Raw genomic sequence first — 27,434 nt, forward strand, 5'->3', positions numbered from 1 at the left:
GAGTCATTGTCTTTTGTGGAATGCTATTACATTCAAACCAAGTCCTATCATACACCAACATTTGTTTAAAATGAGTCATGTGGAATACACTAGCTCAAAACCTATAACAACATTGCTTAGTGATAATGTAAGACAACGTGGCAATCATGTTGGAAGGGTGTCCCTGGACAGATTGCCGATAGAGTTCTATGGCCTATGTGGAAAGAGAATTATGCTTGCCTGTTAATTTTGGGTATTAGCAGTTTACCTAATTAGCTATAAATAAACGTTGGGTGAGTGTTCAGCTACTACCCCTGTCTGGGTACTGCCATCAATGCTCTAAATTACCTCTTCTATAAGCCCTACTTGGGCATCAGTTTACAATGCACAACAGAAATGATCTGCCTACCTTGGCAAAGCGTCGCATGTAGTTCTTGACAATTTCTGGATCAGGGCACTCAAGCTTCTTGATGACATCAAAACACTGATTGAGCTGTGTGAACACATCCACCACCGACGTGGAAAACAGTGCATGCTCCGAACTCTTTTGGAACTGTAGAACAGATGGAATGACTGAACAAGATGCAGCAGACAGCAGTTATCAATGAACTATCTGGTGAATGAGAGTCAGTGTGATTGAGTTGGATTTTACACCACCTTTAGCAATATTCCAGCAATATCACGGTGGGGGACACCACAAATGGGCTTAACACATAGTACCCATGTGGGGAATTGAACCCGGGCCTTCAGCGTGACGGGCAAACGGTTTAACCACCAGGCTACCCCACCGCGCCTGATGAATGAGACTTTTTCTAATTTCAAATTTTCAAATCTCAAATTTTCAAATCTTGGGATCACAAAGGAGAAATCACCTGAATAAAACTGTAGATGCTGTCACATATCGCCAGTAACATCATGAACAATGGATTATCAGCATGAAACAAAACAACTGTTTATCTCACTAAGACTTCTAATATTCATGCTCCAGTATGGGTGAGTCAGTGAGTGAGTATGGTTTTACGCCGCTTTTAGCAATATTCCAGCAATATCACGGCGGGGGACACCTGAAATGGGCATCACACATTGTACCCATGTCAGGAATCGAACCTGGGTCTTCGGCGTGACGAGCGAACGCTTTAACCACCAGGCTACCTGACCACCCCTCCAGTTTGGATAATATACTACTCAAAAGAAGTGAAAGAACATCTGATTCTTTCATATTACTATAATTAATCTATCATGGTCATAAAAGAATCGAGCGTTCCTTAATGTCTTTTGAGTAGTATATGTTCAAGTTTATCTCTTAGAATAATGTAGTGTTGGTTGTGCTTGGTTTACCATGGCATCCAATTCATGACAAAGTTGTCAAATGTAATACTTGTTTTATAAGGTTACCCTGTAGCCATGCCATCTTAATTTGAGAATGTAAGTACTTGTAACTCTGCAGTCACTTAATTGCCATTGATTATACAGCCAGATGTTGACCCCTATACCAATGTGAGGATATGTAAATATGGCAGTCATAAGTTCAGCTTACACCATCTTTCTTGTCCCGATCATAGGCACCATGAAGATACTCCATTGAAACGTCATCATTTTCGTTGAGCCACTGCATGACGAAAGGTTCAAACCATCTGCAACAAGTCACCATCTCTCCATGAGTCACCAAGCATTTCTCAATAACAGTCACCATTTCTCAATAACAGTCACCATATCTCAATAACAGTCACCATATCTCAATAACATTCTCCATAATGTGGGGATATACTGGATATACATTGGTTGTATGCTGGGTGTATTAATTGAAAATACTTCAGTACTGTACCAGGTGTACTGAGGGATGAACTGGGTGTACTTACTGAGGGTACTGTGGGGAGGTACTGGGTGTACTTAAGGAGGGTACTGTGGGGAGGTACTGTGGGGAGGTACTTGGTGTACTTCGTAGGGTACTGTGTGTACTTAAGGAGGGTACTGTGGGGAGGTACTGTGGGGAGCTACTTGGTGTACTTACTGTGGGTACTGTGGGGAGGTACTGGGTGTACTTAAGGAGGGTACTGTGGGGAGGTACTTGGTGTACTTACGGAGGGTACTGTGGGGAGGTACTTGGTGTACTTACGGAGGGTACTGTGGGGAGGTACTGGGTGTACTTAAGGAGGGTACTGTGGGGAGGTACTTGGTGTACTTACTGAGGGTACTGTGGGGAGGTACCGGGTGTACTTACTGAGGGTACTGTGGGGTGGTACTTGGTGTACTTACAGAGGGTACTGTGGGGAGGTACTGGGTGTACTTAAGGAGGGTACTGTGGGGAGGTACTTGGTGTACTTACGGAGTGTACTGTGGGGAGGTACCGGGTGTACTTAAGGAGGGTACTGTGGGGAGGTACTGGGTGTACTTACTGTTGGGAGGTACCGGGTGTACTTACTGAGGGTACTGTTGGGAGGTACCGGGTGTACTTACTGAGGATAGTGTGGGGAGCTACTTGGTGTACTTACGGAGGGTACTGTGGGGAGGTACCGGGTGTACTTAAGGAGGGTACTGTGGGGAGGTACTGGGTGTACTTACTGAGGATAGTGTGGGGAGGTACCGGGTGTACTTACTAAGGGTGCTGTGGGGAGGTACCGGGTGTACTTACTGAGGGTACTGTGGGGAGGTACCGGGTGTACTCCCTGAGGGTACTGAGGGAGGTACTGGGTGTACTCACTGAGGATACTGTGGGGAGGTACCGGGTGTACTTACTGAGGATAGTGTGGGGAGGTACCGGGTGTACTTACTGAGGGTACTGTGGGACAGTGCCTTTGCACTGAGGCACTTCAGCGATGTATTTGCTGTACAGCCACTTGACCCGGAAGTGTAGGTTCATGTACTCCGAACTTTTGCAGATCGGCTCCTTCTCATGATCTGAAGAAAGAGCAGGAATATCATCTACATGTGCTGTTCACAAGCTCTACTGTTCCCCATCTACAGATGCTATTTACTAGCTCTACTGTTCCCCATCTACAGGTGCTGTTTACTAGCTCTACTGTTCCCCATCTACAGGTGCTGTTTACAAGCTCTACTGTTCCCCATCTACAAGTGCTGTTTACAAGCTCTACTGTTCCCCATCTACAGGTGCTGTTTACTAGCTTTACTGTTCCCCATCTACAGGTGCTGTTTACTAGCTTTACTGTTCCCCATCTACAGGTGCTGTTTACAAGCTCTACTGTTCCCCATCTACAGGTGCTGTTTACTAGCTCTACTGTTCCCCATCTACAAGTGCTGTTTACTAGCTCTACTGTTCCCCATCTACAAGTGCTGTTTACTAGCTCTACTGTTCCCCATCTACAGGTGCTATTTACAAGCTCTACTGTTCCCCATCTACAGGTGCTGTTCACAAGCTCTACTGTTCCCCATCTACAGGTGCTGTTTACTAGCTCTACTGTTCCCCATCTACAGGTGCTGTTTACTGGCTCTACTGTTCCCCATCTACAGGTGCTGTTTACTAGCTCTACTGTTCCCCATCTACAGGTGCTGTTTACTAGCTCTACTGTTCCCCATCTACAGGTGCTGTTTACTAGCTCTACTGTTCCCCATCTACAGGTGCTGTTCACAAGCTCTACTGTTCCCCATCTACAGGTGCTGTTCACAAGCTCTACTGTTCCCCATCTACAGGTGCTGTTTACTAGCTCTACTGTTCCCCATCTACAGGTGCTGTTAACTGGCTCTACTGTTCCCCATCTACAGGTGCTGTTTACTAGCTCTACTGTTCCCCATCTACAGGTGCTGTTATCTTGCTCTACTGTTCCCCATCTACAGGTGCTGTTTACTAGCTCTACTGTTCCCCATCTACAAGTGCTGTTATCTTGCTCTACTGTTCCCCATCTACAGGTGCTGTTAACTGGCTCTACTGTTCCCCATCTACAGGTGCTGTTATCTTGCTCTACTGTTCCCCATCTACAGGTGCTGTTATCTTGCTCTACTGTTCCCCATCTACAGGTGCTGTTTACTAGCTCTACTGTTCCCCATCTACAGGTGCTGTTTACTAGCTCTACTGTTCCCCATCTACAGGTGCTGTTTACAAGCTCTACTGTTCCCCATCTACAAGTGCTGTTTACTGGCTCTACTGTTCCCCATCTACAGGTGCTGTTTACTGGCTCTACTGTTCCCCATCTACAGGTGCTGTTTACTGGCTCTACTGTTCCCCATCTACAGGTGCTGTTAACTGGCTCTACTGTTCCCCATCTACAGGTGCTGTTATCTTGCTCTACTGTTCCCCATCTACAGGTGCTGTTAACTGGCTCTACTGTTCCCCATCTACAAGTGCTGTTATCTTGCTCTACTGTTCCCCATCTACAGGTGCTGTTAACTGGCTCTACTGTTCCCCATCTACAGGTGCTGTTATCTTGCTCTACTGTTCCCTTATCTACAGGTGCTGTTTACTAGCTCTACTGTTCCCCATCTACAGGTGCTGTTTACTGGCTCTACTGTTCCCCATCTACAGGTGCTGTTTACTGGCTCTACTGTTCCCCATCTACAAGTGCTGTTATCTTGCTCTACTGTTCCCTATCTATTATATAGGTGCCTCCAGTATGGCTCCTCACTTCCTCTATTGTTGCCTGGAGAAGACCTACAATACCCTGTAACAGCCACGGCAACAGTGAGCCTCGTCCTACCTTCCAGGGCAAAGCACAGGTCTTTAGAGAAGAGGTCCCACAGCATGGCAGCACTAACTTGGCCAATGTTCAACTCTTGAGGAAACCTGAAACACAACAATAAAGTTCCTTTTCATTTGAAGAAAATACACTGAGACAAAGTAGTGTAATCTACCTTAAAAATGTGTGTGACATGTCTGCATGTTGTGTGTGATGTGGTCTACATGTTGTGTGTGATATGTCTTCATGTTGTGTGTGATATGTGTGTGTCTTCATGATGTGTGTCTATGTGTGTGACATGTCTGCATGGTGTGTGTGTGTGTGTGTGTGTGTGTGTGTGTGTGTGTGTGTGATTTGTGTCTTTATGATGTTTGTCTGTTTCATGTTGTTTAACGCTGCATTCAGCTATATGACGGCGGCCTGTAAATAATCAAGTCTGGATCACAGACAATCTAGTGATCCAGTGATCAATACACGCAATTGGGATACGATGACATGCATCACCAAGTCAGCAAGCCTGACCACCCGATACCATTAGTCGCCTCTTACGACAAGCAAAGTCGCCAATTACGGCAAGCATGGGTTGCTGAAGACTAACTTTAACTGGGATTTTCATGATGTGTGTCTATGTGTGAGTTTCATGTGTCTGTGTGTGTGTGTGTGTGTGTGTGACATATCTGCATGTGTGTGTGTGTGTGTGTGTGTGTGTGACATGTCTGCATGTGTGTGCATGCGTTTGTGCGTGCATGCATGATGTGTGTGTCTGTGTGATATGTGTGTGTGTGTGTGTGTGTGTGTGTGTGTGTGTGTGTGACATGTCTGCATGTGTGTGCATGCGTGTGTGCGTGCATGAGTGATGTGTGTGTCTGTGTGATGTGTGTGTGTGTGTATGTGTGTGTGATATTCGTACATAATGTGTGTTAGAGCAAACTTACTGGTTCAACACGGAAGTATAGCTGTTGCGGTCCTCCTCTATGACAGACACAATGAGGGCAATGAGTTTGTGCCAGAAGTCCAGGCTTCGACTACTTGGGCCCTCAAAGTCCGGGTTCGGTAACTCTGATGGGTCAGTCTGGAATTCTCGGTTGTACAGCTCATAGCAGTTGTCAAATAGAAACTTGTACGTGGATTTGATGCATGCGATGACGCAGTCCTTCACAACAGTGCTGGCGCGGGGAGGACTTGCCAGCTCTTGCACCTACAAAACATTGCAGTCCACAGAGGGTTATAAGATGCTGCCTGTCACATGTCTGTATATGGACAGATGGTCCTGATGTGGGGCACATGGGTTGGTCCTAATGAAGTGGGAACAGACATGGGTTGGTCCTAATGAAGTGGGAACAGACATGGGTTGGTCCTAATGAAGTGGGAACAGACATGGGTTGGTCATAATGAAGTGGGAACAGACATGGGTTGGTCCTAATGAAGTGGGACCAGACATGGGTTGGTCCTAATGAAGTGGGAACAGACATGGGTTGGTCCTAATGAAGTGGGAACAGACATGGATTGGTCCAAATGAAGTGGGAACAGACATGGGTTGGTCCTGATGTAGTGGGAAAGACCTGGGTTGGTCCTGATGGGGTTGGGAAGACCTGGGTTGGTCCAGATGTGGTGGGGAAGACCTGGGTTGGTCTAGATGTGGTGGGGAAGACATGGGTTGGTCCTGATGTGGTGGGGAAGACATGGGTTGGCCCTGGTGTGGTGGGGAAGACATGGGTTGGTCCTGATGTGGTGGGGAAGACATGGGTTGGTCCTGATGTGGTGGGGAAAACATGGGTTGGTCCTGATGTGGTGGGGAAGACATGGGTTGGTCCTGATGTGGTGGGGAAGACATGGGTTGGTCCAGATGTGGTGGGGAAGACATGGGTTGGTCCCGATGTGATGGGGAAGACATGGGTTGGTCCTGATGTGGTGGGGAAGACATAGGTTGATCCTGATGTGGTGGGGAAGACATGGGTTGGTCCTGATGTGGTGGGGAAGACATGGGTTGGTCCTGATGTGGTGGGGAAGACATGGGTTGGTCCTGATGTGGTGGGGAAGACATGGGTTGGTCCTGATGTGGTGGGGAAGACATGGGTTGCTCCTGATGTGGTGGGGAAGACATGGGTTGGTCCTGATGTGGTGGGGAAGACATGGGTTGGTCCTGATGTGGTGGGGAAGACATGGGTTGGTCCTGATGTGGTGGGGAAGACCTGGGTTGGTCCTGATGTGGTGGGGAAGACATGGGTTGGCCCTGATGTGGTGGGGAAGACATGGGTTGGTCCTGATGTGGTGGGGAAGACATGGGTTGCTCCTGATGTGGTGGGGAAGACATAGGTTGATCCTGATGTGGTGGGGAAAACATGGGTTGCTCCTGATGTGGTGGGGAAGACATGGGTTGGTCCTGATGTGGTGGGAAGACCTGGGTTGGTCCTGATGTGGAGAACAATGGGTTGGTCCTGATGTGGTGGACATGGGTTGGTCCTGATGTGGTGGGGAAAACATGGGTTGGTCCTGATGTGGTGGGGAAGACATGGGTGTAGACAAGCATGTAAGTTGGTCATCCACGTGGTTGGACAAAAGTCTTGTCAATATAGAAAAGAAGAACATAATTGGAAAATTTACCTTCATTCTGAAGAAGGTGATGCTGGTGAGCAGGTCAACAGTGGATTTGAGATCCTGCAGGCGGGCTGGGTCAGATGCCGGGAAATTGTTCTGAAAACACCAGAAATAGATAAGAAACTGTTGACTTATAGAAAGATGCATCTGTTAACCTTCTGCAAAAGGTCAAAGCTAACAGATTGATACAGCTTGATGTGGGAATAATGCCTGAAGTGATGCAGGTCTTAGACATTTACCAGTTTACTCACAGCATGCCCAAGGGACAAAACATTTTGCTTTGGATGGCATCAGGACTTGTGTTATACCATAGACACGTTAGATAGAAAACTCACTCTGTACATTGACAAGTCAATCCGGAGAGAATTGTGCAGTTGGTCCAGCAACTTGACAAACTTTTCTTTCTGAAAAAATAATAACAAAAAACTGTTAATTCAGTACATCACCGAGTGCACACACTAGTTCGTTTATATAGTTCCCAATTAGCACAATAACATACAATCATGGATCAAGCTTTCCTTAAAACACCACATACATGTCACAATAATTATCCTTTGTAACCCCCACCTGACCTTAAAGACAGGAATATAAATCAATGGTAATGGAAATTTGTTGTGTGTCATGACCACCACAAATGCATATTCATAGCACTACAAAAACCATTAATGGAGTAGATACAAGTGGGAATTAGAAACAGTGACTGATGATGATAGTAATCATTCATCAATATGGATGATCCCTTGTAACCTCATTAACTGAAATTGACCTAGCTTCAGTTAATAACAGTGTCCTTGATCTTTGGTGGAAATAATTTTAAGCCATGGCTTAATCCATAAGAGTTACTAATAAAGTGATATCTATTTAGCTCAGTTGAACTCCCGTCCAGCTGTGTGAAATCTTGTAGTGAGGATAATCAAATGTTCTAAAACACCTTTTCAGCTGACATATTTCTCAGGTATGCACAATGTTTCACAATGTTACCAAAGACAGAAATAAGCCCCAACCTCTAATTTAGATCCTTCTAAAGATCCTGCATGCCAAGTTCAAAACCTTGCTAGTCAGCATTCATTTATTGTGTTCACACATTCAGACAAACTCAACAGTGTCATCTATCCAAATCAAATCCACCTACCCCAAAGTTGGATGCAGCGAAGCGGTCACTGGCTGAGACAGCTGTTGTTGCCGTTGTGTGTGCATAGAAGGCGTTGATGTTTGCAAGGAGCGTGCTCATGACTGCAGGCACGCCGGGACACATGTACTTTGTTGCCAGGCAGGAGAAGTGACTGTAGATAGATAAGCGGACAGTAAGTAGTAACCATATGGAGGACCATCCAAATTTGACGCAACAGTGACCAAAAATAATGTCTGATGCAATGCCCTATTTTGACATGTACCATATCTTCCTGTTTTTTTTCCAGATGAACAATTGACCTGCCTTTGCATGTGTTTGGGACAGGTGCCACCAGTGGGGCAGTATATATGCTCACCTTTTCGCAAACACCTTGATTCATCTATATTTGATAGTGATTCATAAACCATTGATGTAGTACCATTCTTTTTCTTTCATTAAAAAATATATTTACTTTGTTATTGATAAATCCTCCAAGTCTCCTTCTCAACAATGATCTGGTGTTAGCTGTACCCTTAGTCTAGTATTCATTAAAGAAGAGCAAGACTGCTGATCACTCACGTCATGGCCTGGTAGATGGACTCAATGCCATATCTCATGGCAAACTCATCCACAATTTCCTGGGCTGGCTCATCAAAGTACACTTTCCACGCGTCATCTTGCTGCAATCAGGAAATAACACAATCAGGAAATAACACAATCAGGAATAACAGAATCAGGAATTACACAACCAGGAATTACACAGAGGAATAACAATCAGGAATAACAGAATTACACACTCAGGAATAACACAACCAGGAATTGCACCATCAGGAATAACACAATCAGGAATAACACAACCAGGAATTACCCCATCTGGAATAACACAATCAGAAATAACACATCCAGGACTTACACACTCAGGAATAACACAACCAGGAATTGCACCATCAGGAATAACACAATCAGGAATTGCACCATCAGGAATAACACAATCAGAAATAACACAACCAGGAATTACACCATGTGGAATAACAATCAGGAATAACGGCATTACACAATCAGGAATAACACAATCAGGAATAACACAATCGTTTCAAAACTTTCAGTAGTGTTGCTCATTATTAAACATAAAGAGGGCAAACCGGTTTCACTGACAGACACCTGACACATAGCTTACCCCTTTAGCATCTGGCAACTTCACCTCACCCTCGGCTTGCTCACAAAGGTAGTGGAAGAGGTTCTGAAATAAACAAAACACGGGTGAGTTCCACATGACGGCTAATGTAAAACTTGTGGCAGTTTTGACCAGTGTGTTGGTGGGAAAAGTGCATTCATTTTATGACAAATATGTACTCATCAAGTGAAGGCTGGTGTACGAGTATTATAACTCACTTCATGAAGGCAGGTGTATTATAACTCACCTCGTGGAGGCAGGTGTATTGTATTGCACCTCGAAAGGCAGGTGTAACTCACCTATTGGAGTCAGATGTATTATAACTCACCTCGGGGAGGCAGGTGTATCATAACTCACCTCGGGGAGGCAGGTGTATTATAACTCACCTCGGGGAGGCAGGTGTATTATAACTCACCTCATGAAGGCAGGTGTATTATAACTCACCTCATGAAGGCAGGTGTATTATAACTCACCTAATGAAGGCAGGTGTATTATAACTCACCTCGGGGAGGCAGGTGTATTGTATTGCACCTTATAAGGCAGGTGTACTGTAACTCACCTACTGGAGGCAGGTGTATTATAACTCACCTCATGAAGGCAGGTGTATTGCACATGGTAGGGGGCAACCTTCTCTTCGCCCTTGATCTCCACACTTATGTGGAGACGGATAGCACCAGATACTGCGGATTTGTCAGTCCGCTTTTCTGTAACACAAAGAAGTAACGATGATGCATGTGTTGTTGAGAACCTTCAACTGCCACCCACCACATGGATCTGTCTGTCTGTCTGTCTATCTGTCTTTCTGTCTGTCTGATCTACAGAAACGGAGAATACTTACCCAAGTTGTACCAGACGTCCATCTCGCCACTCAGAGTTCGCACCTCAATAATAGTCTGGCCCAAGAAATCATCAGATTCTCGTGTCAATTTCTGGCGTAACTTGGACTTGAGGTCATTGTCTTCATCCCTGGGAACAAAAGAGACGCATTTTACAAGGAGCAATTGGGACAGCAGAGACGCATCTTACAAGAAGGAGTAAAAATGACAACAGAGAAGCATCTTACAAGAAGGAGCAATGAGGACAACAGAGGGGCATCTTACAAGAAGGAGCAATGAGGACAACGGAGAGGCATCTAACAAGAAGGAGCAATGGTGACAGCAGAGAGGCATCTTACAAGAAGGAGCAATGAGGACAGCAGAGAGGCATCTTACAAGAAGGAGCAATGAGAAAAAGAGGGGGGCATCTTACAAGAAGGAGCAATGAGGAAAAGAGGGGGGCATCTTACAAGAAGGAGCAATGAGGACAACAGAGTGGCATCTTACAAGAAGGAGCAATGAGGACAACAGAGAGGCATCTTACAAGAAGGAGCAATGGGGACAACAGTGTGGCATCTTACAAGAAGGAGCAATGGGGACAACAGAGAGGCATCTTACAGGAAAGGAGCAATGAGGACAACAGAGTGGCATCTTACAAGAAGGAGCAATGGGGAAAACAGAGTGGCATCTTACAGGAAAGGAGCAATGAGGACAACAGAGTGGCATCTTACAAGAAGGAGCATCAGGAGAACAGAGAGGCATCTTACAAGAAGAAGCAATGAGGACAGCAGAGAGGCATCTTACAAGAAGGAGCAATGAGGACAGCAGAGAGGCATCTTACAAGAAGGAGCAATGAGGACAGCAGAGAGGCATCTTACAGGAAAGGAGCAATGAGGACAACAGAGTGGCATCTTACAAGAAGGAGCAATGGGGACAACAGAGTGGCATCTTACAAGAAGGAGCAATGGGGACAACAGAGTGGCATCTTACAAGAAGGAGCAATGAGGACAACAGAGAGGCATCTTACAAGAAGGATCATAAGGACAACAGAGGCATCTTACAAGAAGGAGCAATGGGGACAACAGAGAAGCATCTTACAAGAAGGAGCATGAGGACAACAGAGAGGCATCTTACAAGAAGGAGCATGAGGACAACAGAGAAGCATCTTACAAGAAGGAGCATCAGGACAACAGAGAAGCATCTTACAAGAAGGAGCATGAGGACAACAGAGAGGCATCTTACAAGAAGGAGCATGAGGAGAACAGAGAGGCATCTTACAAGAAGGAGCATGAGGACAACAGAGAAGCATCTTACAAGAAGGAGCATCAGGACAACAGAGAGGCATCTTACAAGAAGGAGCAATGGGGACAACAGAGAAGCATCTAAAAAGAAGGAGCAATGAGGACATTAGATAGGCATCTTACAAGTAGAAGCAATGGGGACAACAGAGTGGCATCTTACAAGAAGGAGCAATGGGGACAACAGAGAAGCATCTTACAAGAAGGAGCATCAGGACAACAGAGAGGCATCTTACAAGGAGCATGAGGACAACAGAGAAGCATCTTACAAGAAGGAGCATGAGGACAACAGAGTGGCATCTTACAAGAAGGAGCAATGGGGACAACAGAGTGGCATCTTACAAGAAGGAGCATTTGGGACAACAGAGTGGCATCTTACAAGAAGGAGCATGAGGACAACAGAGAGGCATCTTACAAGGAGGAGCAATGGGGACAACAGAGAAGCATCTAAAAAGAAGGAGCAATGAGGACATTAGATAGGCATCTTACAAGAAGGAGCAATGAGGACAACAGAGAGGCATCTTACAAGAAGAAGCAATGAGGACAGCAGAGAGGCATCTTACAAGAAGGAGCAATGAGGACATTAGATAGGCATCTTACAAGAAGGAGCAATGAGGACAGCAGAGAAGCATCTTACAAGAAGGAGCATGAGGACAACAGTGAGGCATCTTACAAGAAGGAGCAATGGGGACAACAGAGAAGCATCTTACAAGAAGGAGCAATGAGGATAGCAGAGAGGCATCTTACAAGAAGGAGCGATCAGGACAACAGAGAGGCATCTTACAAGAAGGAGCAATGGGGAGAACAGAGGGGTATCTTACAAGAAGAAGCAATGAGGACAACAGAGAGGCATCTTACAAGAAGAAGCAATGAGGACAGCAGAGAGGCATCTTACAAGAAGGAGCAATGAGGACATTAGATAGGCATCTTACAAGAAGGAGCAATGAGGACAGCAGAGAAGCATCTTATAAGAAGGAGCAATGAGGACAGCAGAGAGGCATCTTACAAGAAGGAGCAATGGGGACAGCAGAGCAGCATCCTACAAGGAGGAGCAGTGGGGACAGCAGAGTGGCATCTTACAAGAAGGATCGATTGGGACAGCAGAGAGGCATCTTACAAGGAGGAGCAGTGAGGACAACAGAGTGGCATCTTACAAGAAGGAGCAATGGGGACAACAGAGAGACATCTTACAAGAAGGAGCAATGAGGACAACAGAGGGGCATATTACAAGAAGGAGCAATGGGGACCGCAGAGAGGCATCTTACAAGAAGGAGCAATGAGGACATTAGATAGGCATCTTACAAGAAGGAGCAATGGGGACAGCAGAGAGGCATCTTACAAGAAGGAGCAATGAGGACATTAGATAGGCATCTTACAAGAAGGAGCAATGGGGACAACAGAGAGGCATCTTACAAGAAGAAGCAATGAGGACAGCAGAGAGGCATCTTACAAGGAGGAGCAATGGGGACAACAGAGAAGCATTTTACAAGAAGGAGCAATGAGGACAGCAGAGAAGCATCTTACAAGAAGGAGCAATGGGGACAACAGAGAGGCATCTTACAAGAAGGAGCAATGGGGACAACAGAGAGGCATCTTACAAGAAGGAGCAATGAGGACAGCAGAGAGGCATCTTACAAGAAGGAGCAATAAGGACAACAGAGAGGCATCTTACAAGAAGGAGCAATGAGGACAACAGAGAGGCATCTTACAAGAAGGAGCAATGAGGACAACAGAGTGGCATCTTACAAGAAGGAGCAATAAGGACAAGAGAGAGGCATCTTACAAGAAGGAGCTATGGGGTCAACAGAGAGGCATCTTACAGGAAAGGAGCAATGAGGACAACAGAGAGGCATCTTACAAGAAGGAGCAATGGGGACATTAGATAGGCATCTTACAAGAAGGGGCAATGGGGACAACAGAGAGGCATCTTACAAGAAGGAGCAGTGAGGACAACAGAGTGGCATCTTACAAGAAGGAGCAATGGGGACAACAGAGAGACATCTTACAAGAAGGAGCAATGAGGACAACAGAGGGGCATCTTACAAGAAGGAGCAATGGGGACCACAGAGAGGCATCTTACAAGAAGGAGCAATGAGGACATTAGATAGGCATCTTACAAGAAGGAGCAATGGGGACAGCAGAGAGGCATCTTACAAGAAGGAGCAATGAGGACATTAGATAGGCATCTTACAAGAAGGAGCAATGGGGACAACAGAGAGGCATCTTACAAGAAGAAGCAATGAGGACAGCAGAGAGGCATCTTACAAGGAGGAGCAATGGGGACAACAGAGAAGCATTTTACAAGAAGGAGCAATGAGGACAGCAGAGAAGCATCTTACAAGAAGGAGCAATGGGGACAACAGAGAGGCATCTTACAAGAAGGAGCAATGGGGACAACAGAGAAGCATCTTACAAGAAGGAGCAATGAGGACAGCAGAGAGGCATCTTACAAGAAGGAGCAATAAGGACAACAGAGAGGCATCTTACAAGAAGGAGCAATGGGGACAACAGAGAGGCATCTTACAAGAAGGAGCAGTGAGGACAACAGAGTGGCATCTTACAAGAAGGAGCAATAAGGACAAGAGAGAGGCATCTTACAAGAAGGAGCTTTGGGGTCAACAGAGAGGCATCTTACAGGAAAGGAGCAATGAGGACAACAGAGAGGCATCTTACAAGAAGGAGCAATGGGGACATTAGATAGGCATCTTACAAGAAGGGGCAATGGGGACAACAGAGAGGCATCTTACAAGAAGGAGCAATGAGGACAACAGAGAAGCATCTTACAAGAAGGAGCAATGGGGACAACAGAGGGGCATCTTACAAGAAGAAGCAATGAGGACAGCAGAGAGGCATCTTACAAGGAGGAGCAATGGGGACAACAGAGGGGCATCTTACAAGAAGAAGCAATGAGGACAACAGAGGGGCATCTTACAAGAAGGAGCAATGAAGTCTGGTCTATAGATAACAAAAATCACCATAGATCAACTTACCACACACGGACCTTGATCCTGTCAGAGGAATTATGGCACTCACTGAAAGAGACATGGGTCATTAGTAATCAAGACAGAATACTATCAATCATGACTACACAGGACAGGATAGATCTCAACTCAACTCAGGACAGTATCTATCACATGTGGCCTCATTTTACCCATCTTTTAAACTTACAGTGACGTCATCCTATTGCTAATAAACCTCGAGGGTAGTCAAGATCCTTGAAATCCTGGGCATTCTGTTTCCATCAGAATGCCCAGATTGCCTGATTTTTTTTCTGCCTTTGATGTTTATGAACATTATGAAGTATCTTCATGAATTATGTACAAAACAGATGATGCTAAAATTCACAAATAAAACTCACAAATAAAATTTTTCATTCCACACAGGATTCAGGTCTTGAGGCACTGTTTTGGTTCGTTTTTTCACTTTGCCAACCTGCACTGTAACATAGGGATCACTGGTGCCGGTCTTGTCCTTCCCAATCAGACCCTGGGCACATATCACTGCAACAGCCAGGCCTCGTCATCACATATACACCATGGACAAAGTTCATTATACATCGCAATCTTTAACAATAGTTATTATTGTCAAACAATGATTTCAATAGGTTACATTGTAAACCTTTGTCTTACTGAACAAGGCAAAAGGCTGGACATTGTCTTACTGAACATGGTGTGGAGTGAAAAATATTCAATTTGTCAATATTTCTTACTGTTTCTTTAGTTATGTATAAACAAGGACAGACAGAAGATGTACAAAAAGAACATCAATACAGTGTGCAGAGAAACAGTCAGTGTTGCCATGGTGAATAGGGTGCTGGATACAATGCTAACAAGTGCTGGACAATTTACTACAAAGCTGACAACTGCTGAACAACATACTACGATGCTAACAAGCTGTGTACGACAAACTATAATGCTAACAACTGCCAGATAACATACTACGATGCTAGCTTCTAACTAACAGCTAGTGGTTACATATATAACTAAGCAAGCGATGTATCAATGAGTACTTCAATCAGGGGACACGGATATCCTTGACCAGCTGGAGCTGGTGTGTAGTCTAATATGATGTAGGTTGGTCTACCTGTGATAGCTACTTTAGCGGACCACTTAGATGTGCCATCAAGTATGTTCTGTTTAGCAGCTTTCATGTGGCCCACATGCAGAGGCAATTCAACTTCAAACAAGGATCTGGAATATGACACAGTTGTCTAGAACATCGCACACAACATCGCACACAGCAGTGCACACAGCGTTACACACAACATCGTACACAACACTGCTCCTAGACTGGTAACACAATATACACTTCATGAGGATGAGAAATTGGAGAATTTTGTGAATTTCGTAGTTTGTATAGTAGATTAGCTTTTAGTTTACACTACAGATGTATGATACTTTTTGTGGTGATACAATCCATATATTGACAGTAAGTCTGTCATACAATACATGATACCATGTATTGAAACTTGAGGATTACCATGTTAAGAAAACATAATCATCAAACAATACAAATAAAAAAACAAACAACCAAAACTTGACAGATCGGAGTTAAATAAACAGTGGCTGGAGAACAACCACTAGAAAATAGCATTTTACAATTATTTCTCAAACAACTTTACAAGTCCTCGTTGTATAGTTGTGTATAGTGTAGTATCGATATATATGGCTTCATGACACACTACTGGTATTATGGAGATATATTCGGAGAGTGGTTACCTCCCTTGACACACAATACTACAACATGGGGTCGGGTGGTCATGTTGGGATGCTACAAGCAGCACTGGTCAAATGGCACAATTACACAACATCGCACCAAGAATCAGCAACTATCACAAGGAACTGACACACTTGAACTGGAGTATGGGTCAAGTCATTTTACAACTATGCATTATAAGATGCAAAACAGCAAGATTTGCTCAGAGTTGCAGGTTATGATGATGTTTGCTGACTCAGCACATTCTACAGTACAAGGTAACAGAACAATATTTGAAAATCTAAATGCAAAATATAAAATGTGAAATGTTAAAATCGCCCCTTCCATCTGGAGAGAAGCATGCTGAAACAATAGAGGACTACAGACACGGAAAAGTGTTATTATTTGAAATGGAAATAAGTGCTTCCAAAAAAACTTCAAATGTATATAACAAACAAGTAGAAAAACATCTTATCCAACAACTTTACCTGATACCCACTAGTTTGGTGTCTGGCTGGTTGTCACAGTTGGCACTATTACACACAGTCACACATGTTCTCACACAAGCACTCATGCAAGCACGCCCGCACGCACGCACTCACTCACTCACGCACTCAATGTTGTTATAACATTGGTTGGGTATAAGGCCACAGTATGAGTGTAAAGTAAGACTTACCTATTACAGTGTCAGAGGAAGTTTTAAAGGAGTTGTGACATGTCAAACTTGTATGTAAATCACCCGCTTATTTTTTTAATTTGTTTTCACACAGTGGTCAAGTTATAAAACCTTTTCTGTTTCTGTGATTTCTCTGCCCATCATTGCAAGGTTTATGTACACAAGATTTCAGCTTCATAATCAAGTGGTTTAAGAGGAGATCCCTTTTCATCTGATGGTAGTACTTGAAGGTAATTGCTCAAAAGTCGGTACCAAAAAAATAAATGTGCGAAAGACATAAGAAACTTCTTAAACACAACAGCATAATTACTTAATATGAAATTACACGTTGATACAGGAATAATCTTTCTGGGACAAGGCAGCCTTATTATTCAGCTCAGAGCTCTAGGAGCATGTCTTAGGGATACGTTTGTCTGTATTATCCATGGAAAGTTTAGTCTGGTGATGTCAGAGCTGATCCAACCATAAACCATAACAGAGATGGACAATGAGCCATATTATGAACTCACATAACTCTCTAGTCTGGGGAGGCTAAGAAATATCTTAAAATGTAAACCCTTTCCTGGATAAAAGTTAAAGAATTCAGTGAAAAACCCTTTACCAGGCCCTAGTGGGCAGTACAAACCATGGTCCGGCTAGATGTCTGCACTTTGTTCAGATGAACATGCTGGAAGTAGGCAAGTGAAGACTATAGCAGGCAAGTAATGACTACACCATATGGCCAAGCACCTGTCAAGATCACTCATCACATATACATGGCCATTAGCCACGGGCTACAATACCATGTAGGTATCCCCCAGCAATGATCACGGTAAGTATCTTGGTACGATCCAACATAATCCCTGAGCAGTGATCACGATAAGTACCTTGGTACGATCCAACATGATCCCCGAGCAGTGATCATGATAAGTACCAAGGTACGATCCAACATGATCCCCCAGCAGTGATCTCGAAGAGTACCTTACTACGATCCAACATGATCCCCCAGCAGTGATCATGATAAGTACCAAGGTACGATCCAACATAATCCCCCAGCGATCACGCTAAGTACCTTACTATGATCCAACATGATCCCCCAGCAGTGATCACGATAAGTACCTTACTACGATCCAACATGATCCCCCAGCAGTGATCACGATAAGTACCTAACTACGATCCAACATGATCCCCCAGCAGTGATCACGATAAGTACCTTACTACGATCCAACATGATCCCCCAGCAGTGATCATGATAAGTACCTAACTACGATCCAACATGATCCCCCAGCAGTGATCACGATAAGTACCTTTCTACGATCCAACATGATCCCCCAGCAGTGATCATGATAAGTACCTAACTACGATCCAACATGATCCCCCAGCAGTGATCACGATAAGTACCTAGGTTTGATCCAACATGATCCCCCAGCAGTGATCACGATAAGTACCTAGGTTTGATACAACATGATCCCCCATATGCAAGAACCACATGTCCACAAGACATGATCACATGGCAATGTCTACATACACACGATCACAAGTCTGGCCATAGAAGTCATCTAAATATATCCATATATCACTGAAAGGTCGGTTGGTTGGTTGGTTGTTTAACGCCATACTCAGCAATATTCCAGCTATATGATGGCGGTCTGTAAATAATCGAGTCTGGACCTGACAATCCAGTGATTAATATCATGAGCATCGATCCACACAATTGGGATGGATGACATGCATCAACGAAGTCAGCGAGCCTGACCCCCCGATCCCGTTAGTCGCCTTTTACGACAAGTATAGTCACCTTTAATGTCAAGCAAGGGTTGCTGAAGACATATTCTACCCTGGAATCTTCATGGTTCTCACTGAAAGCTTAAAGGGACAGGACAACAGAAGCTTTGTTTGTCAATAACCCCCGAAACTTTCTCAGCTCTGCTTGCCTTCGATTCCGTTTCTGCTCGAGTGACCATACCAACGATGTACGCTTATCACTTCTAATCATATCAAGCTGGCAATTAGTATTTTGTAACTTGGCAGTAAGACAAGTACACATGCTTTCTCCTCAATTTGCCTCCATTAAAAATACAAGACTGAAGCCAGTTTACTCTACGCGGTGCTTGCATGTTTCAGCTCAACTGTGCAGAGCTCTATTGTTTTGGTTTGAAAACTGTATCGGGCATGTGACGTCACACTTGGAAATAACTTCATGCATGATTTAAAAACACACAGAATCATCAACATACTCTCCCTTAATGAAGATGGCACCTGAGTTTGCTGGTCTGTGATTGGCCAGACATCAATGGGCACTATTACATTTGTATTCACAACAACTGAGTTAAATTAGTGAACCTATGTGTGCAGCAACTACAGTCTAAGGTACAACACTCATGCTACAACACATCTACCTCTATCACAGACATGTGCAGGAAGTGGCCAGTGAGCATGCCCAGAGCACCACTCCACTCACCAGTTATAGCTATTTTGGCTGACCACTTGGACGTCCCATCAAGCACACTCTGTTTGACAGCTTTCATGTGACCAGAGTGAGACTTTTTATCTACACTGAACACTTGCCTGGGGATAGGATAACACACAGTTATTCCCTTGTTTCACATGGTGTAACCTACATCTCCATGCTTCCATGGACTGTCACATGTGTCAGACTTGATGACCATGTATCGGATTCATTAGTTAAGCGTTGGGTGGTTGGTTTGTTGTGTAACGCCACACTCAGCAATATTCCAGCTATATGACGGCGGTCTGGACCAGACAATCCAGTGATTGATATCATGAGCATCAATCCGCGCAATTGGGATCGATGACATGCATCAACCAAGTCAGCGAGCCTGACCACCGATCCTGTTAGTTGCCTATTACGACAAGCATAGTCGCCTTTTAAGGCAAGCATGGGTTGCTGAACACCTATTCTACCCCGGATCTTCATGGGTCCCATTAGTTAAGGGGACTGTAAGGGGGCTCCAGGGGGGTTACCATAGTTGCCATAGTTGTGTAAAGGGTTGCTACTGCAGTTCTGTACTACTAAACATTTGATGGGGATATTCTAGTGTCCAGATGGGGTTAAATCTGACTTGATGTTTGGAGATGATGGATGCGATTTAGGCATGGAACTGAGGCATGAGCTCAAGTAATATATTTTAAGCAGTAAGAGGGGGCACGGGTGGCCCAGTCGTCTAAGGCGCCGCGATTTGCTGTGCAGAGTTGCGTCCCTTGGGCACGCCAGAAACCTATGATTGTGGGTTCGAATCCCGGTTCACCCCGATTATGTTTCTAGGTTTGTCAGCACCATACCCGTGCTTGTGGGTTTTAGCGAAGTGGTAAACGTCTGAGACCTGCATCACTTCGGGCTTTCCTCCCACATTAAGCTGACATGCCGCGATATAACTGGAATACTGTTAACAGCGGCGTTAAACCCAACTCACTCACTCACTCAAGCAATAAGAAACAAAAGTATACACGGGAGCGTGCATGTATGTGTGCAAAGTTTTGGAAGAAAATCACAATATTGCAACAGGTATTGCATAGTCTAAACAGCTGGTGTTTGTGTTGAGAAAATGAATAGGAGGAAGTTAATTTTTGTTGTAGACAAGCTTCACTGCTCTGCCAAAACGAAGATGGAAGACAACAATGTATATAAATATTTGAATTAGTCTATCATGAAATGAAGCTAAACATGCGTCAGGTCCAGCCCAAATTGCACAGCATCTCCAAACAACCAATCAGATTTATCGCCACCAGTAGTGTATTTCGGGGTCAAACACCATCTCACTCCAAGAGACATACATGTTTGAATAAGTCCAAGTGCATTGTTTGTTATGGTGCCTCTCAGCAAGCTTATGTTCTGTCAGTATGACGTTAGAAGTACATGTAATGGCGACATTAAATGATATCAATAGGACATAAGTTAGATTGATCCAATATATTTGTCCAAGCTGCAGCACCCATCTGTCTCAATATTAATAATGGTGAAACAAGATTAGGACATTGTGTCATACATGCGTGCATTTTCTCTAAGCCAATTAATAACATGTTTAATAACATACACAAGCCATGTAACATCATACTAAAGTTATGTTATAAACTACTGAAGTCAGATACATGTGATAATATATTGAGCCATGTTATAACATACTGGAGTCATTTTATACTATACCTGAAGTCATGTTATAATATTCTTCAACAATATAATAACATACTAGAGCCCTGCAATAACATCATTGAACAATGACAATTAAACACGGCATGTACTTCCTACAAAACTGACTGTTTATCACAGGGGTTACGTACTTTATTATTCCCTCGGACTAAATAAACATGGTCAAATCTAAAGGAACAGGAAACATTGCTACCTGATGAGCTCAAATATATCAGGCTTGTTTTTCTCCCGTATCTTCATCCGTTCCCGCATAGCCATGATGATGTTGTGCGTCTTGTCCTCCGCTCCATGCTTGGAGCTCTTCTCAGCCGCCCCTGAAAGATGACAGTACAGCAGTCCCATACACCATCCCATTCACTTACTTGCACCAAATGTGAGGAAGATATCTCATTGGTTTCTTTGTTTTACATGAATCAACCAGTATTGGCAACCATTCGGCCAAAAAATACAAAGTTGAAATAAAGGTCAAAAGTATGCAATAATAGTTAGATGTTATGAATAAAGTATTAACTGTTACTAATAAAGGTCGAAAATCAAAAGAAAGAGACACCAGTTAAAAAATACAAAGTTGAAATAAAGGTCAGTACACAACATAATAGTCAAATGTTATGAAAAGAGGTCATATGAAAAGAAAGAACAATGTGCCCTCAAAATGACACTGCACTACCAAAGGACATGGACATAAATAACGCCAGATGGCGCTGCAATATGTAAAACATTCCGAGTTTTAATCAGCTTGTTCCGTTGTGTATATCATAACTGCATGCCGAGGTGCACAATGTATTAAGTCTTTTTCATAACATCTGAAAAGTGAATGTTGTGTGAGATTTGATGTGTCAATCTCTAACTACGCCGAGATGTAAAATGTTCACTTTCCTGTCTGATGGTGTGGTGTAAAGGTAAATGCAAATATTAAACCAATATGAAAAAGAGACACGACTGAGTGTTGTCTGATATGCGTAAAAAACAGCAAATGTCGCCACTTATCATCGTACACTGATAGATGTACTGTGCTAAAATTTACAATTCAATAGGAAAAATATCTTGCAATAAATGAGGTTGAAAAAGTGAGCAATTCTCGCACATCGTTCACTTTCACAGATATTATGAAAATGTGGGTCTGAAACATAACTTGACATCACAACACCCTTGTGTTGCACTAAGCAAAAAGACCCTTTCCTGGTGACGATGCATAAATGCACCATGTATATACACAATGTGTATGTTATACATTATACATGTGACGTCAGACTGTGGGTGCACGAGAAATGATGCGATACATTGTGCACCTCGGCATGCAGTTATTATATACACAGCGGAACAAGCTGATTACACTTGGAATGTTTTACAAATGGCAGCGCCATCTGGCGATCTTTATTGTCAACATCCTTTAGCAGTTTTAATAGTGTCCTTTTGTGCGCACTGACGTTTTTTAGTTCACATTCTTCTTTGTCTTCATATGACGTCTTTTTGTAACATTTGACTATTTTTGCGTACTTTGGACCATTATTTCAGCTTCTTATCTTTTTACCGGCATCTGTTTGTTTTGTATTTTGACCTTTATTAGTAACATTTAATACTGTATAGTAACATTTGACTATTATTGTATACTTTTGTCCTTTATTTCAACTTTGTATTTTTTGACCAAATGGCCGCCCATAAATCAGTTCAGATGGCTCAGTTCGAATACAGTTAACACTGAGCAAGTCTTTGTGAGGTTGCAGGGAGTTGACAAACTTCATTGACAGCTTACACTGAGCATGGTATGTCTTTGTGAGGTTGCAGGGTGTTGACATACTTCATTGACAGTTAACACTGAGCATGGTATGTCTTTGTGAGGTTACAGGGAGATGGCATACTTCATTGACAGCTAACACTGAGTATGGTATGTCTTTGTGAGGTTGCAGGGAGTTGACATACTTCATTGACAGCTAACACTGAGTATGGTATGTCTTTGTGAGGTTACAGGGAGATGGCATACTTCATTGACAGCTAACACTGAGTATGGTATGTCTTTGTGAGGTTGCAGGGTGTTGACATACTTCATTGACAGTTAACACTGAGCATGGTATGTCTTTGTGAGGTTACAGGGAGATGGCATACTTCATTGACAGCTAACACTGAGTATGGTATGTCTTTGTGAGGTTGCAGGGAGTTGACATACTTCATTGACAGCTAACACTGAGTATGGTATGTCTTTGTGAGGTTGCAGGGAGTTGACATACTTTATTGACAGCTAACATTGAGTATGGTATGTCTTTGTGAGGTTACAGGGAGATGGCATACTTCATTGACAGATAACACTGAGTATGGTATGTCTTTGTGAGGTTACAGGGAGGGGCATACTTCATTGACAGCTAACACTGAGTATGGTATGTCTTTGTGAGGTTGCAGGGAGTTGACATACTTCATTGACAGATAACACTGAGTATGGTATGTTTTTGTGAGGTTACAGGGAGATGGCATACTTCATTGACAGCTAACACTGAGTATGGTAGGATTTACATGAAAAGGACTTACTTTGCAGACAGTCAGCATTGAGCAAGTCTTTGCATTTCTCGTGACATTTGACCCCGCACTCGGTGCACCTCACCCCTTGGCGTGCAAGTCCCCACAGCAGACCTTCACACTCAAAACAGTATGTCGGCGATGTTGCAGTCCACACAACAAAGTTGTGCGGTGTTGTACTGGAGATGGGGTAAATGAGGGCCTGGAGGGTTTTCTTGTAAACATGCATCTTCTGTAAAGTCCAATGTAGATCTTGCATTAGGTTTGACATGTGTTTGAATTATCAATGACTTCCCAAATACTACCCCGTACCAAAGTTGACAAACAATTATAACCTTTTACTATTTTGGAAGCATGGCTACTTTAGAATTAGAAGGCATTAAGAGCTTTCAGTTGAGTTGTGACATTATCATGCACTATTTCCTTTGGCTGATTCTAATGAGACATGCAGAATGGATTGTCATTGTTGATATGGTATTTCCAGTGTTACGTGCTCACAGTTATGTCTGTGGTGAGGGGAAAAACATCAAAACTCTTCAACCCTTTGTATAAGATGACCCCCCTTGAAAGCCCCCTAATTTGAGGTACGAACAACCTGCCTTTCACAGCGATATACGTGATGCAAAACTAACTTCAAATAAATTATTGTGTATATTTGCTAGTTTATCACACACTCTGTAATATTACAGCTATATGGGGGTGGAGTGTAAATAATCACATCGGGACAAGACAATCCAGTGAATAATATTGTGAGCAGCAGTCATTGGGGTATGATGTCACACAATCACCCTAATAGCCTGACCATCCAATCCAATAAGGCTCCATCCTACGACCAGCAGAGGTTGCTGGGGAGTGATTCTATCCCAGCATTCCATGGTTTATTGTTTTTGAGCATTATTTCCTTGGCCAAGCATCTTTCTTTACCGTTAGCTTTCTAAGCATGTCACTTCATGTGGTCAACATGCTCAGAACCATATGGTCCAGGGTACGTGTCAGCACTCAAGGTGGTTCATTCAGCGAAGTGGTCTGAGGTATTTCGTCCCTTAACTATGTCAGGATGAACTGGTTGTATAGTAAAATCCCAATTCTCCCCAGTTATCATCCTTGGTCAGTCGGAACCCTACCCTTTGCAACTGTGGACCTTCCTACCAAACAGAGCCAATGCACTGAGACATAACTAAAATGGGGGCACGGGTGGCCCAGTTGTCTAAGGCACTGCGATTCGCTGTGCAGAGTCACATCCCCTGGACACACCAGAAACTTATTGTGGGTTCGAATCCCGGTTCACCCCGATTATGTTTCTAGGTTTGTCAGCACCATACCCGTGCTCGTGGGTTTCACCAAAGTGGTAAATGTCTGAGACCTGCATCACTTCGGGCTTTCCTCCAACATCAAGCTGACACACTGTGATATAACTGGAATAATGTTAAAAGCGGCGTTCAACCCAACTCACTCACATAACTAAAATACTGTACAACTGTTACACCCCACTCACTCACTCACTCACTCACTCACTCACTCACACACTCACAGATAAGGCCTCCCGGGCCTTCAACTTACCAGTTCTTCATCATTAAGAGACTGGCGAGCCACCATCGCTGAGGGAACACCTGCATTTCTCTTGGCTGCCATGCTCTGTTATAACACATATCGCATATACAACACATGTCAACTGAACACATCACTGCTGAATCTTGAAAATACCAGTGACAAACACTTGCAATGGAAGAAATCTGCAGAGACAATAATATGAAGCTGACATAAATCTCCGGCACTGACATCTTGGTCCCTCAATATTAGTACAATTAAAATCAGCAGACCCCTCCAGTGAAAGAGCATAGATGCAAAAGATGGTCACTGTACATGTTAGGCATGCGGGGGGAACCTGTCAGGTCAGATCAATTATTGTCTCTGTTATCTAACAAGTCTCATTGGTCTTTGGCAGCAATGGATTAATGAGGATATTTCCAGAGAAATGTAGTTACACATTCTCTTGCTGTTGAAAGCAGTTTTAAAACACTAACTTGGTATATTAAAGAAGTACAAGATAAGATCTAGGTCCATGCATTATAATGCAACACAATGCAATTCAACTTCCACTGAATTAGTCACATTTGTGAACAGTGACCACCGCCTGTCATTACATAAACAATATTGTTTGTCATTATATAAACAATATTGCCTGTAATTATACAAACAATATTTCCTGTCATTACATAAACAATATTGTTTGTCATTATATAAACAATATTGCCTGTAATTATACAAACAATATTTCCTGTCATTACATAAACAATATTGTTTGTCATTATATAAACAATATTGCCAGTAATTATACAAACAATATTTCCTGTCATTACATAAACAATATTGTTTGTCATTATATAACAAGAACTGCCTGTAAATATACAAACAATATTTCCTGTCATTACATAAACAATATTGCCTGTAATTATACAAACAATATTGCCTGTGACTGCATAAACAATACTGCTTGTTATTACATACACAATATTGTTGGTTATTACATAAACATTATTGCCTGTCATTACATAAACAATATCGCCTGTCATTTTGTAACAATATTGCCTGTCATTATGTAACAATATTGGCTGTCATTACATAAACAAGACTGCCTGTCATAACATTAGCAATATTGCCTGTCATAACATTAGCAATATTGCCTGTTATTACATAAACCATATTTCCTGTTCTTATATAAACAATATTGCCTGTCATTAGTAAACAATATTGCCTGTTATTACTTAAACAATATTGCCAGTCATTATATATAAACAATACTTCCTGTCATTATGTAAACAATACTGCCTTCATTACAGAGCAATCTATGAGATATAAATCCCTGTAATATTCAATGTGTGATCAATTTACCGTGATATGCCACCTGGATGTATACTGTAGGTCCGGGCAACACAGAGAATATGTTACAGCTAAGCACACAGAGATCAGACAAATATACACATTTATTTACAAGGTATTGACCAGAACGACACTTCACAATGGCCATACTGTCTTTTATCAAATCAGGATTATTATTCTTAATTGAATGATGAAAGTTATCTTTAATTTGTTACTCAATAAATAGAAATGAATGTAGATACACAGCTATTGAACACTCTACTACTAGTTAAAATTAAACTCTACGACAATATCATCTAGTATTTACTTAAAAGTTGTCCAAGGCTGTTGTTTACAAGAACATTTCCCAAAGAGGAAGGCTGGCTTACAGTGTAATGCTGTGGTGTTGCCTCTAGAAGGTCTAAACTACACACAGAATGTAGAGAGATATAATCACAATCCTCCCCATGCAGTTGGAAACCAAAGTCAAGAAGACATGCTGAGAATAAACTGTCATTCAGTACAAGTTGTTGCAATTGAAATGAGAAATGGAAAAAAATACAAAGGCATAACCTGTAGAAGGGGCAACAGCTCTAGAACCTAACATAATGTGAGTGATGGTTTTTTGTAACCGTGACGATGCATTAACAGCTTCAGCACCATTAACACACTCCCACAACTTCCTCCTTTGATAAATATGGCCTCATCTGGCCAACAGCTTAATTGATTTTCAGCCACGATATATTTCTTTTTTTTCTATTTTTAATGCTGTGATATAACAGGAATGCTGTTCAAAACAGTTACACCCATCTCACACACTTATTTTTGAAGCCGAATATTTCTCTGCAGCCATGGTAGCATTCCAAGGAATAGAACCAAAGGCTCCGTATCACATCTCGAAGTTTGAAATATTGAATTTACATGGGTTCATCTAATCAAAATACAA

The 27,434-nt window shown here is 43.0% G+C and overlaps 1 protein-coding gene across 4 annotated transcripts in view; it reads right to left on the reverse strand.

Moving 5' to 3' along the window:
- Positions 1 to 27,434, reverse strand: part of LOC124123945 (protein unc-13 homolog B-like) — a 212,886-nt gene that overhangs the window by 27,315 nt on the left and 158,137 nt on the right. For 3 of the 4 annotated variants that reach the window (XM_048394578.1, XM_048394596.1, XM_048394587.1), the window contains 18 exons: positions 25,190 to 25,264; positions 23,642 to 23,861; positions 21,315 to 21,435; positions 19,415 to 19,521; positions 14,962 to 15,103; positions 14,594 to 14,635; positions 10,329 to 10,456; positions 10,079 to 10,194; positions 9,494 to 9,556; positions 8,896 to 8,996; positions 8,338 to 8,488; positions 7,541 to 7,609; positions 7,212 to 7,301; positions 5,543 to 5,805; positions 4,629 to 4,714; positions 2,751 to 2,877; positions 1,517 to 1,613; positions 389 to 532 (listed from right to left, as the gene is read on the reverse strand). In XM_048394578.1, coding sequence (XP_048250535.1) covers positions 389 to 532; positions 1,517 to 1,613; positions 2,751 to 2,877; positions 4,629 to 4,714; positions 5,543 to 5,805; positions 7,212 to 7,301; positions 7,541 to 7,609; positions 8,338 to 8,488; positions 8,896 to 8,996; positions 9,494 to 9,556; positions 10,079 to 10,194; positions 10,329 to 10,456; positions 14,594 to 14,635; positions 14,962 to 15,103; positions 19,415 to 19,521; positions 21,315 to 21,435; positions 23,642 to 23,861; positions 25,190 to 25,264 — 2,142 coding nt within the window. Of the gene's footprint in view, positions 1 to 388; positions 533 to 1,516; positions 1,614 to 2,750; positions 2,878 to 4,628; positions 4,715 to 5,542; positions 5,806 to 7,211; positions 7,302 to 7,540; positions 7,610 to 8,337; positions 8,489 to 8,895; positions 8,997 to 9,493; positions 9,557 to 10,078; positions 10,195 to 10,328; positions 10,457 to 14,593; positions 14,636 to 14,961; positions 15,104 to 19,414; positions 19,522 to 21,314; positions 21,436 to 23,641; positions 23,862 to 25,189; positions 25,265 to 26,521; positions 26,546 to 27,434 lie in introns of all 4 variants that reach the window. The other variant, XM_048394571.1, reaches the window with a different exon arrangement.

Source organism: Haliotis rufescens, unplaced genomic scaffold (assembly GCF_023055435.1).
Source record: "Haliotis rufescens isolate VD_foot unplaced genomic scaffold, xgHalRufe1.0.p SCAF_1, whole genome shotgun sequence".
In the NCBI taxonomy this organism is placed as follows: Eukaryota; Metazoa; Mollusca; class Gastropoda; order Lepetellida; family Haliotidae; genus Haliotis; species Haliotis rufescens.